The sequence below is a fragment of the Alosa alosa genome, chromosome 2 (genome assembly GCF_017589495.1).
Source record: "Alosa alosa isolate M-15738 ecotype Scorff River chromosome 2, AALO_Geno_1.1, whole genome shotgun sequence".
In the NCBI taxonomy this organism is placed as follows: domain Eukaryota; kingdom Metazoa; phylum Chordata; class Actinopteri; order Clupeiformes; family Clupeidae; genus Alosa; species Alosa alosa.
Genome location: NC_063190.1, coordinates 30,111,981 through 30,125,010, shown reverse-complemented (window position 1 = coordinate 30,125,010; position 13,030 = coordinate 30,111,981). Strand labels below are relative to the sequence as shown.

Genomic DNA, 13,030 nt, shown 5'->3' with positions numbered 1-13,030 from the left:
CCATTAGTCAGGACACTGTCCCAATCACTCACAGCAATTTTTATGCATATACATTGAACGCTCTAGCGCCACCACCAGTTCAATGTTGGACATGCGTTCATGCACGTGATTCTTGACTCTTTTGTCTGATTTTCAAAATGAGGTAGCGTCTGAATCCTTGGACTATCCCAAGTTCATCGACTCCTATCCCGTCACTTTCCTCTATATTGGACCTCCGCCATATTGGATTTAGTCCAAACTCTACGAAAAGTTTCAGCGGTTACAAATCTCATCCGATTTTCACAGAACTTGGCGGAGATGATCTTCAGACCGAGCTGCACAAACGATACTTGTCAGATTTTTTAATTTCAAATTTATTTGCCCGTGACAGCCAATCACACATGGCGACGATGCCGCCTAACAGGAAGTGGGCTAACATCTCAGCTACAAGTCCAAACTTGGTACAGGGACTTGGTATCTGATTGTGAGGACACACTAGGAAATTGGCATCATTTGGCCTCTATAGGGGGCGCTGCAATACAGGAAGTGGGCTCGTATCTCAGCAACTCTTCGTTTTATGAAGTCCAAACTTGGTACAGGGACATAGTAGCTGATTGTGAGGACATGAAAGGAAAGTGGTCTCATTTGGCCTCTAGGGGTGCTGTAATAAAGAAAGTGAGCTCACATCTCAGCAACACTTTGGTGTATGAAGTCCAAACTTGGTAGTGGGACATGGTAGCTGATTGTGAGAACGCACAAGGACATTGGTGTAATTTGGCCTCTTGCTGTGAGTGCTTGCTCATGCCATGGCAACGCCATTCCTGCTCTAGCGCACTACTAGGCCCCCGCATTGCTGCTTGCAGCTATATTTATTATAGTTTTACTGCTGATTATTGGTTGTAGATTATTACAAGTAATAACGCTGCATAACTCTTGACCCATTACTGTGCAGGTTGGGTTTATGTTTGGAAAACAAGCCGTCGTGACAGTGCGCGCAAAGACACACTGTGAGATATTATCCATTGATTTCGAAAAAATGAAACCAGTCCTTGAGCGATACCCTGCAATGAAAAGGTAATTACAATTAAAATACCTGATTGAGCTTTCTAATTTTATAATGTAAGATGCTAGTAAGATAGCTAGGTTTTACTGCATTATTTAAGCAGTAAGTGCATGAACAGATTGAGGCCCATGGAGTTGTCGTAAGCGGAGAGGTAAAGGCACAATCCTAACTCAAGTCCCTGTTGGAAGGTTGTGATAAGGGCCATTTTGTTCCAATTACTGACGGCCGCCAGGGTACGGAACTGGAGCATATATTCTGTAATGGGACTATTACCCTGGCGGAGTTGATACAGCTTCTGCTGCACGGTGGAATCTCCTTGAGGCAATGCAAATACCTCCTTGAAATGTGTAATCGCAACGGTAGTCCCTTCCTGGTTCCAAACACCCTCCACCCATTGTAGCCCTCAGCCTCAAAGCAGACTGATATAAATGCTACCTGGACACGCTCTCCTTCTCCCTACTTGTGTGTGTGACACACCGAGCCGTTAATATAGGCATGACGTTAGCTGTGTGGGCGGGATTTAGGACAAGACAGCAGTGTTGTAGTACTCGAGCCCGAGACTCGAACTCGAGTCCGAGTCATTAGCTAAATTTAGAGACTCATGACTTGACTTGGACTTGAGCACTGAATGACTTGGACTCGGACTCGTGCATTTGCACTCGCGATGACTCGTCGAGGACTCGACTTTTTTTGTAATATATCATAAGGCTATAATTGTAGTATGTCATTAGGCTATAATTTGCTATATGATTTTAATATCTAAATTATGTGTAATGCTAATTTTAGTGCAAGGGAATGTTAGGCTACTGCTTCGTGTCATACATCGCAAGTCACGTCATGTTCACATGCAAAGCAAACTAACGTTAACTTAAACACCAAAATGCCTGGAGACACGACCGCCACCATGTCAATGTAGTATTGCCAGGCAATATTAGTTCTCATAAATGACATAACATTACCTAAGATTACACTCAACCTAGGCTAAACATCACACACAGCTGCTGGATAGCTGATCGTCATGACTTGGTGAACAGTGTTTTTCCTGACTGACACGAGAAGTGAGGTTCCATTCATTCATTTTCATTTGTGGCGTTCTGTCTGTTAATTTTCAGCAGGCTATTATCAGATCGAAAGAAAAATAAACTAAAAGTTTTCCCGATCAAGATATAGCATCCTTCTTAATTTTGGTTTCATAAAATATAGAAGCATAACATTAAATTGCCTAGTAGAGTGTCCATGTAGCGTGTCAATGTAGGCCTACGTGTCTGCGCAACTGACAAACTGAACCTCTCGTGGGTAGGCCAGAAACAACTACATTTAAAACCACGAATGAAGTTTATTACTGTTACTGTTCAAACAAGCGATTTGATAGCCTAATCCACTGCACGAAAAAAAAGTAAATAGCAACTTGTTCTATTTCTAACAGAATATCGTAGCAAATAGTAGGCTAGCCTATGGCGATGGCAGCTTGAAAAACATTTCACTCATCTCGCTGAAATGAACGTAGAATGTGGCCTGTTGCGCAAAGAAATTAATTAGGCAGATGATCTGTATCTCCGTTAACCGAAAGCTAGTTTTCATCTCCATTGTTGGCTTGAAATATGTCTCCATAGTGTCAGTGAAGTGATAACATTATGCAGTTGCAGGTAGCCAGTGTTCATGTCACGGGAGTCAGAAAGAAGCTACCCTGCTCTGTTTCTGTCCCTCCCAAACTGCGCTAAAATTGTGTAGTCTATTTAACAGCCAGAATTTTTTAAAAATGCCCGGGGGAGGCCCTTTTATGATCCACACTACCTCTTACAAAATAGGCCTTCTGCAACGTCCATCTAGCTCTTGTGAAGTATGAACTTCTACAACACTGGCTACAGAGTACAATTGTCAGCAGTCAGTAACGGCATAATGTGACTTAATGGCCTGTGTGATTGGGATGTGGATTGCTCATTTATTATGAGTAGGCCTATAGGCTATGGTATGGCTATGGTATGATATTCTCTCCGATATAATAAATACAACACATTGGTTTGGCAAGAAATTTGGCAATACTACTTTCACACAAGTGATGGCACCCCTGCATGGAGACAGAAGATTGTCCGTTTAGCTTTTAAGGATTTTATCTGCAATGGGAAAAAATTGAACAACATGTACTGTAGGCTATGCTTACTTTAGTGCTCGACTTGATCAGTAGGGACTCGACTCGGACTCGACGTGGATCAATAGTGACTCGACTCAGACTTGACTCGGATGAGTAGTGGACTCGACTCGGACTTGACTTGGAAATGTTTGTTAATGACTTGGAAAGAACCAAAGTAATTCTGTAATTCCTACACAAAGACTTGACAGTTGTCCAGAAGACACTTATTGACAACCACAGAAGGTCATTGCTAAAAGGGCAGGGTCCGTGTATGATTCGTTCATTTGATATTCAATTGAGAATCCAAAATCAAAAAATGACTTGAGTCTTTGTCTATGAATGTGATACAAACAAACAAATAATGCTTTTTTTTTCAGACTTTCAATTTCATGGTCAGATCAAAAGTAGAACATTTAACCCTTAGAGCCTGATTGACGCAAAGTGCGTCAAAAAACCCATTCCACCCATTCTTCTCTCTTACATTGTTCCACAACCATTAGTTGCAGCGAGATTAGACCTTTATTGCGTGACAGCAGAAGTGTGGCTTTCCAACAACACTACACACTTCAAGTATGCAAATTAAAAAAAAAATCATGAAATTAAATCAAGTTGCATCATATTTACAGTCTGTACTGCTCTGCATTCACCTGCCCACCCATTACCCGTGATCGCATAGACAGACATGCATGTCAGATGAAAGAGGAGACAGAGCTACCCATTGATACAAATCGAAATACATATCGATCCTTCTGGGTTTAAAAAACAGACAGCAAAATAATAATGTCATATATCTCAACCTACAGTTGCGCACCCATTACTCTCGTTTAAAATACTCACAAACCTGTGATCAGATAGAAATCCCATGCATGTCAGATGAAAGAGTAGACACAGAGCTATCAATTGATACCAAATACATCCTTCTGAATTAGAAAACAGACGAAATGACATCAAAATAATAACTTCATATACTTACCCCACTTACCTTACTTACCTCACATTTTTGTGTGTACAATTATTTGTGGCAAAGGATGTTCATAATCCAACGCTATCATGTGTTTCTCAATGGCAAAGCATGTTCATAATCCGGTTTTGAAAAAAAAAAATAGCTTTATATATACTTTAAAAAACAATATATAGCATGTGTGAATAGCACTTACAACTAGAGAATGTAATTCCTGGGAATTACTAGTGCATGAAAATGGAAAAATGGCTGCTGAATAAAATATTGTTGAATATTGTTTCAAATCCAATCCAAGTAAAAAGGATAGAGACTCATGATAGAGAAAAAAGTTTGGTGGGGAGTTGTAGTTGATGACAACTGACAGTTGGAATAGTTGAACATTTAAAAAGTTGGATAGTTTAAATGGTTAAATTATTTAATAGGGAATTATTGTATTGAGGACTTATTTTGAAGTTGAAGTTGAGGACAGAGGGAACAGTTGGCGGGAGTTGTAGTTGATGACGACTGACAGTTGGAATGGCTGAACAGTTAAATAGTTGGATAGTGAAAATGGTTAGGTTATTTAATAGAGAATTATTGTAGTAAGTACTTTTATTTTGAAACAGTTGTGGGCAGAGGAAACAGTTGGCGGGAGTCATAGTTGATGACAACTGACAGTTTGAAAGGCTGAACAGTTAAATAGTTGGATAGTTAAAATGGTAAAAAAAAATTAAAATAGAATTATTGTAGTGATGACTTTTATTTTGAAACAGTTGTAGGCAGAGGAAACAGTTGGCAGGAGTCATAGTTAATGACAACTGACAGTTTGAAAGGCTGAACAATAGTTGGATAGTTAAAATGGTTAAATTATTTAAAATGGAATTATTGTAGTGAGGAGTTTTATTTTGAAACAGTTGTGGGCAGAGGAAACAGTTGACGGGAGTCAAAGTTGATGACAACTGACTGTTGCTAGAGTAGTAGAGTAGTATGGTGGTTGCTATGCTGGTTGCTAGGTTTTAACTGTGAATGTGGTTGCTAGGCTGTTGCTAGGGTACTTGAAGTCGTTGCTAGGTTGTTGCTAGGGTGTCCATGGTGGGGGCACAGTCAGTTCTGTACTTAATTTACACATAATGTAACTTTACACTGCAGCTAACAGTTAAACATGCCAGTGCACCAATTACCACGGAATTCTAGAATACTGTACCCCCTCACTGCCAGAACATTCTAAATCCCCCAAAAAATCAGCTGGATATTGTCAAACTGTGTATAAAGTACCTGTTTTCTGGTTTTACACTACTTTTTGATAGCTACAGTCAAATAACAAAGGATGTTACACCACTGCCTTTATTTACATGTAGGGCTCCAAAAAACATTGTGTATGTCATTGTGGTCATGGTGGTCTGTTCACAGAAGTTAATGCATGGTCGAGGTTGTAAAACGGCCCCGACGCGAAGCGGAGGTGCATTCATTTCTGTGAACAGCGGAGTGCATTCATTTCTGTGAACAGACCACACATATCAACAAATTTCTCAACTTGCAGGACAAACTGCCGTTACTAGTTCTAAAGAGATGGTTGCTACGGCCAAAGGCCAGTCGTTAGTTCTATCTCTCCCGTTGTCAAGCGGGCGTATCCCAAGATTCTGATGAACTTTAGCTTTGAAACATCGCTATTTTACTTAGCCTGCTGTCATCCATCTAGCTAAAAGCCACCTCCGTCATATGCTACAATGTTGCAATGTTCTGAACGTCTGCATTTTACAGCTCGGATGCAACGTGACAGTGCATTTAAACTTCACAACGAGTTCGGCAAATTAATATACGTGATATAATAAGTGTGATACGGCCAAAAAAATGTATCTACTTCATAGGTGTGCAAATAACATACGGTTAATGGTCGTTCTAAATTACGTAGGACAATAGGAAATTCAGCCAAGCAGTGGAATAATTTGTAATATGTACTAATGAATTATCACCTCAAAAACACACACAATAGATATTCATAGGAAGATATGTAATTTAATAAAGGAATAATATACTCTAAATATGCACACATCTCATTACATCATTACAAAATTATTGAGTAGCAAACTTATAATATACAACGTGACAAACGGTAGGCGGTTTCAATTCAGATAAATCAGGTAGTCTAACAAACAGTGACATGTTAATCATGTAGTACCATGCATGTCGGTATTTATGCTGTTCCTTTGCAATTAAATTCAGGTCCAAAAAGGTTTAGAATGACTAAACATAAACACCCCTGTAGTAAAATTGAACAATAAAAAGTTCTTTTTGCTAATTGAGGGGCAGCCGTGGCCTACTGGTTAGCACTAAACGGAGGGTTGCCGGTTCGAACCCCGACCAGAGACCAGTGTTGTGCCCGGGGAGCAACCTATATGTGGCCACAATACTCATGTTCTCTGTGATTAATTTCCTATTTTGCCTTTGAAAACACATTGGATTAGATCCATGTTTCATTTGAGTATACAGCTATACATGTAATAACTGTTGATGAAAACAAAAAAGAACTCTGAACATCTTTCGGAAACTAGTGTACTACTAGCCAGCTACTGGCTAGCCAGCTACTAGCCAGTTCAAGTTTTGTATAGATTTCTAAAAATTAACAGTAAAACCTCTACACTGGTAGAGATTTAAACAAACAATAAAGATCAGTTCAAGTTTTGTATGACATTCTAAAAATGAATAGTAAAACCTCTACACTGGTAGAGATTTGAACAAACAAACAATATCAGTTCAAGTTTTGTATAGATTTCTAAAAATGAACAGTAAAACCTCTGCACTGGTAGAGATTTGAACAAACAATATGAGTTCAAGTTTTGTATAGATTTCTAAAAACGAACAGCAAAACCTCTACACTGGTAGAGATTTGAACAAACAATAAAGATCAGTTCAAGTTTTGTATGACATTCTAAAAATGAATAGTAAAACCTCTACACTGGTAGAGATTTGAACAAACAAACAATATCAGTTCAAGTTTTGTATAGATTTCTAAAAATTAACAGTAAAACCTCTGCACTGGTAGAGATTTGAACAAACAATATGAGTTCAAGTTTTGTATAGGTTTCTAAAAACGAACAGCAAAACGTCTACACTGGTAGAGATTTGAACAAAACAATAAATATCAGTTCAAGTTGTGTATAGATTTCTAAAAATGAACAATAACTGACTAACCAAGACGACCTAGGCTGGTAGTGGTTGATGCCTGAGATGGAGAACAGCATTCTGTAAAAGAACAAAAAAACTATATTTAGAGAAGAAATTCAAACAAAATGGAACATTTTGGAAAATGTCTACATTTATAGTTATTAACAGTTTAATTTAATGTGCATAAACTTTTATATGATCAATAGTAGTAATTATTAAATTGTATGAAAATGCCATCAACAGTCATATTAAAATTAAACAATCAACAGTGCATATTAAAATTAATGTAATTTACCAGAACACATACTAGATAGCCTACTATAATAAGCAAACAACATCTCACCAGTGTTTGTACACAAGCTTTGTATGGTACATCTCAAAGCAGTCAGTGGGGCACGGTGCAGGGTGGTCTGGACAGGTCTTGCAGTAGAAAGGTGTCTGCTTCCTCCCTCTTTGTGCGTCATCTGGACTGCCCTTCCGCGTGGAACAGACTTTGCAGTCCGTATTTGGCACGTACTGACTGAAAAAAAAACCTTCCACGAAATGAAACCATGGACTCGTCAATGGAGAGGTGTTCGTGGGGTAGTACTCGCTCTGAAAACTCTTCAGGACTAGATCCATGAGTGGGCGGATTTTAAAAAGTGGATCATAACCCGGCTGACCTCTCTCCAACCTCAGAGTTGTCATTGAAGTGGATGCAGGAGGACAAGAGCTGAAAGCGGTTGCGTGTCATTACACGAGTGAAATTTGGTGTCAAGCCCAGTGAACTTTGCTCCTCCGCTCCTCCTTCTTCGTCTCCCTCCTCGTCCTCCCCTGGACCACACACGACCCCCTCCAAGTCCTCCTCTTCAAATCCGAAGAACTCCTCATTGCTGTCACTGTCACAGTTAAAATTAAAACTCTCCTCCACGGTCGTAAATTGACGGTACCGCAATCGCAAACTCTCTCTGGGTGCTAGCTAGATAGCTTGATATTTAGCATCAGCTAACTTGTTTCTTGAAGTTTGTGAATGACTTAATTAGCATATAAAATATTAACCAATCGTGATCTGTCTAGAATATGTTTACTATCATGTCAATATAGCAACAGCACAGTAACAATGTTTTAATTGGCTACATGTTATCGCAGCAATGATGATGCTCCTTGGGCGCACGTATGCACCCTTGGCATTCTAGAACACACTCATTGTGGGCGCATATATGCACGTTAGCAGTAAACGGGTTAAGAATGACTGACAACATTTACAGGAAACAAGATTTTAAAGAACATCAGTGCCTACTTTATTTTCAGTCCGTTCTATTTTTGTACGTTTTGTTAATGTAAAATGATATACTGTAATGCATTGCCATATTTTCTAGGGGTGGGCGATATATATCGTCTGCGATTATATTGTGATTGTTGTTTTAACAATGTGCAAATTGACATTATTGAGTATTTAAATTACTTATGGGGAAAAAGCACTCAAAATCACGCACTGAAACCCCATTCATTCACTAAATACAGGAGGCGTATGCGAGAGAAGCTCCAGGCTGCAGCAGAGCAAGTGTCACATGATCGCTAGTGGGTCCACGTTGTGACACGTTAAAAGAAGCTAGTCATACTAGCAAGCACAACAGGAAAGGGTTGAATTTGGGTTTCAAGGTGCTCCCCGTGCATAAAATTGCGCGCCACAGTCAAAACATATTTTTTGGTATAGCAGTGCAATGCAAACATGGAAATGCATACAGACCAATAGCACGGAAATGGCAAAATACAACTTAAATTTAAGACGCAGAATTGTTTACAGATGGTCAACAGAAAGTCTCCCGTTTAATAGCCAAGTTCACCTAGCCTAAAACAAGGCCTGCCTTTGGTTCATTTGATTTGTTTTTCTTGGATAGCCTAAGCCTACCTACCAAACATCAAGCAAATAAAAAAAAATGACTTGTTCACGGTTGGAAAACAAAAATGTTGTTTAGCCTAGGCAATTCATATATTGTAGCCTAGTTGGAAAACAAAAATGTTGTTTAGCCTAGGCAATTCATATAATGTAGCCTAGTAGGCAATTCATATAATGTGCGCCTGGTGTTACTGTATATCACAAAACGTTTTTAAGAAAGGCTGAACTCTAATAATTGCAATGAGGAAAGACATTTCAGGTCCAATTGATTATTATATTGTATTGTATTATACTGTATGTTCACGTAGCGTTTCAAACAAACTGCAGGTAACGTTGCAATTATGGGTTTATGGGCATTTGCTTAAAAAAGGTTGAGAACCACTAATCTACATGCAAAATTCCCTGAATATTAGTGCAGATTCCCTCTTTTTAAGACATTAATGCACAACATGATAAATTGCCTCATTAAACCTCTCCCTGTGTCAGTATTCACCCCTTGCAAGTGACGTCACGTTTTGTTCGCGCCACAGCAAAATAGCCTAGTTGACGGCAAGAACACGAATCAAATCAATGGGTTGTAATGGGACATATCGCACAGCTAGGAGATTATAGTGAGATTTAACCGTAGTAATGCCCTTCCACGACTGTTGGCTTATTGTTTGGAATACAACAACATCCTACGTTCTTGCATAGATATATTTTGGTTTGTTTTCTTTATGTTTCGGGAGTATTTCAACCACAATTGCATGCTTATCTCCTCAGTGTATGAAGCACAGCAGCGGTTGCTATAGCAACCATAGACTCTGAACAGGACGGCAGATAGCACTTAGGCAAAGTCTTTGGCAAGATCTGAATGTAAACAGATAATACCGTTCAAGTTTTTTTTTAATTTCCTATTTCTTTCAATTCTTTAACTTAAGACATGTAAGAAGTAAAGTTTATTCTGGGCAAGCTACAAACTGACGAAGTTACATTAGCCCTAGCACTATGAGCTCACTATAAACGCGTTAGCTAGAATAGCTAGCTTCTAAGTGTGGCAGCTAGTTATTATTTCATGTTCTGATATTACATTCTTAACGTTTTGACTATGTTACAACTGATAAAAGCAAGACAAATAAAGTAGCCAAATCGCTTTGCAATATTTTAGTCCAGAAATACTTATGGGTGTTCATTTACCATAATGTTAATTACAGTAGCCTAACGTAACGTTATCTCCCCTTGCTGTTACCACCAGTTTTAATAATTTTACATTTGCGATCATGACCCATTTCATCTAACAACACCACTGGCATCTTCTTTGACTATCAGACCCCAAACAGCAATACATTGAACTACAAAGATGTTATAGTAATGGTGTTCAGTTCATCATAATCTTTATGACATAATGCAATTTGCCGTCCGTCTCCCATCTTTTTGCCGTCCAGCATGGAGCCGTCACGTGACTTAAGTCACGTGTCTGCAAGGGGTGAATACTGTATCTATGGAACTCCTCCTATGGCGTGTGATTGTAGGCCTGATTTTTAAGCTAAGCAGCAGCGATGGTCGTGGCCGCTGAGTGGAAGGGAGACCTCTGGTTAAACCATAGTGATCTTGCTACTCAATGTTTTTCTAAGGTTGGCTATCACTATCATGTTACAAAGGCAGTGAAATATTAGACAAATGGCCAGTTGGCCACCACTTGTTAACCCATTCGTATATCAGGCTTTAGCAGCCTACACTGTGCATTTGTTTTAATTCGTCAGTATTATATAAGGGCAAAGAACACAGTCTGAACGGAGAAATGGTACAGCCCAATGGGGGTGAGGGTTTGAAAATCGTATTTCATTAGATTATATCCTGAATTGTTGGTATGTGATGGTAATACTGCATTTAATTACATGCAATATTGGATAACATTACATTTTATTACATTTTTTTTTGTCAGTACCCCCCAAACTATTATTTTCATCCCTTTTGGGAGGGTTCAAGTCTCATCTAGGGGGGTCGGACCCCCCCAATACCCCCCGTAATTCGAACCATGGTTTTGTTAAGGTTGCATTATTTACCTAATTTACATCTGCATTGAATGACTTTTTTTTTTACTCTAAGGGACCGAAATCTAAGGGGCCTATTTTTAATCTATTAGTTTATAGTTTTGGGCCTACCCGCGCGCGCCCTTTTCCTCCTCTCAGGTAGCCTATGCGAAATAGCCTAAACGATTTAAGGCTATTTCGCATAGGCTACTCAATGGTGCTATTTCACACGCATTATAACGACCCCCACTCACCAGGCCTAGGTGGAAGGTGTTAGCCAATTGGCGTAGCCTACAGTGGACTAGGGCTATCAAAATTGCTCAAAAATTACGTTCAAATTTTCCCTCTAAAATAAACACATGTAGGCCTATTCGAATATATTTGAATATCTAGGTTATATTATTTGCGCATTATGTCAATGACGCGCATTACGTCATCTGTTTTTAACTTTTTCAAACTTTTGAATTAACTGAAAGAAGATAAATATTTTTCGTTAGTTTTGGAAGTTTATTTTTACGTAGCCTATGGCCAGTTCCGACAAAGCCGAAATTAGCCTACTCCTTTTGAAACAATGAGTGAGCAGGCTGCCGTTTGTATGGTAATATTGCTTGACAGGGGGGGATCCCAAGCAGCTTTCAGCCATAAGGCTACCTTAAGAACATTTCCTAATTCACCCGGCACTGATATTCAAAATATTGAAAACTATTTTGGCATACAAGCAGTTTAATTAAATGTAATTTTCGTTGTAAACTTGCTGGCTACTTGGTGAGGCTTGGCCTCACAGATGCGCTCGTGCCTTAGATGGCAAGAAAAATCTTCACGTTATAGGCCTATTAACTGACCGCCCGATTCACGTTGGCTGGGGGGGCCACCAGACATTTGTGCCCAGGGGTCTATGAATTGTTAATCTGGCCCTGCCCCCAACAAATCGCACCTTTCCACCTCTGGGACAGCTAAAAGAAGTCGAGAGGACTCCTAACTCACTAAGACCTATTCACAAACCGCTTTTTGTGGCATTTCACATCGCCATGTATTGAAATCCTATACGGCTACAGGAGCTTCCAATCTCGAGGAAACAATTTTGCATTGTTGGCATAACTAACTGATGCAAAAACTCCACCAACAACATCTAAAACTAGGTTACTCATTGTCAACATGTAAATTAAATGTAACTCTTGATTAATTTAGGCTAGGCCTTTTTATTCAGTTTTTCATCATCTTCCGTCCTTGTGTAGCGCACGCATTCTCAGACCTGTCACCTGTCACTCATCATCGTAAGGGAGGTGTTTGTAACGCGGGAATGATTCCAATCATCAGCCAATCAAGGTGGTCACTTCAGTCAAGCTCGAATAATGACGTCATCCATAGCAACGAAGACTCAGTCTTAGTTTAGGAGTTGTCATTTTTCCTCACTAAGAGTAGGTCTGAAAGCCTTTGTGAATAACTTTTAAGAGAAAACTCCTAGCTAAAATCTTTTAGTGCGATTTAGGAGTACTGCTAGTGGGAAGATAAAAGGCTTTGTGAATATGGCCCCTGGTGTCTAACCCAATGCATAGCCCATTTACACAAAATAATGATTGAATATTACTGATGATATTTCATTGTTATTTAAGAACATGCAGTGCGCGTAGGGCACCAAAAATATCTTACTCGTAAAAAATCATCATACCGCATATTGTGGCGGGTCTGTTATTTAGCCTACTTACTGTAGGCTGCGCAAACCACAGGCCTTTATTTTGGGCAAGCATGCATTCGAGGCAGGCCTTTATTTCATAAGGCTTCTGTTGAAGAATTTTATATAAAGCCTGCGCTAACAGTTGTCCTCCTGCCCCCGCTACCACAGCTGTGTGAGCATGGAGCT

The 13,030-nt window shown here is 39.4% G+C and overlaps 1 protein-coding gene across 3 annotated transcripts in view; it reads left to right on the top strand.

The window, feature by feature from the left end:
- LOC125310242 overlaps positions 1–13,030 on the top strand; it is a 200,385-nt gene that overhangs the window by 30,455 nt on the left and 156,900 nt on the right. For 2 of the 3 annotated variants that reach the window (XM_048267470.1, XM_048267462.1), the window contains exon 6: positions 932–1,053. The exons of the other annotated variant lie outside the window; for it this stretch is intronic. In XM_048267470.1, coding sequence (XP_048123427.1) covers positions 932–1,053 — 122 coding nt within the window. The remainder of the gene's footprint in view (positions 1–931; positions 1,054–13,030) is intronic. 3 annotated transcript variants of the gene reach the window in all.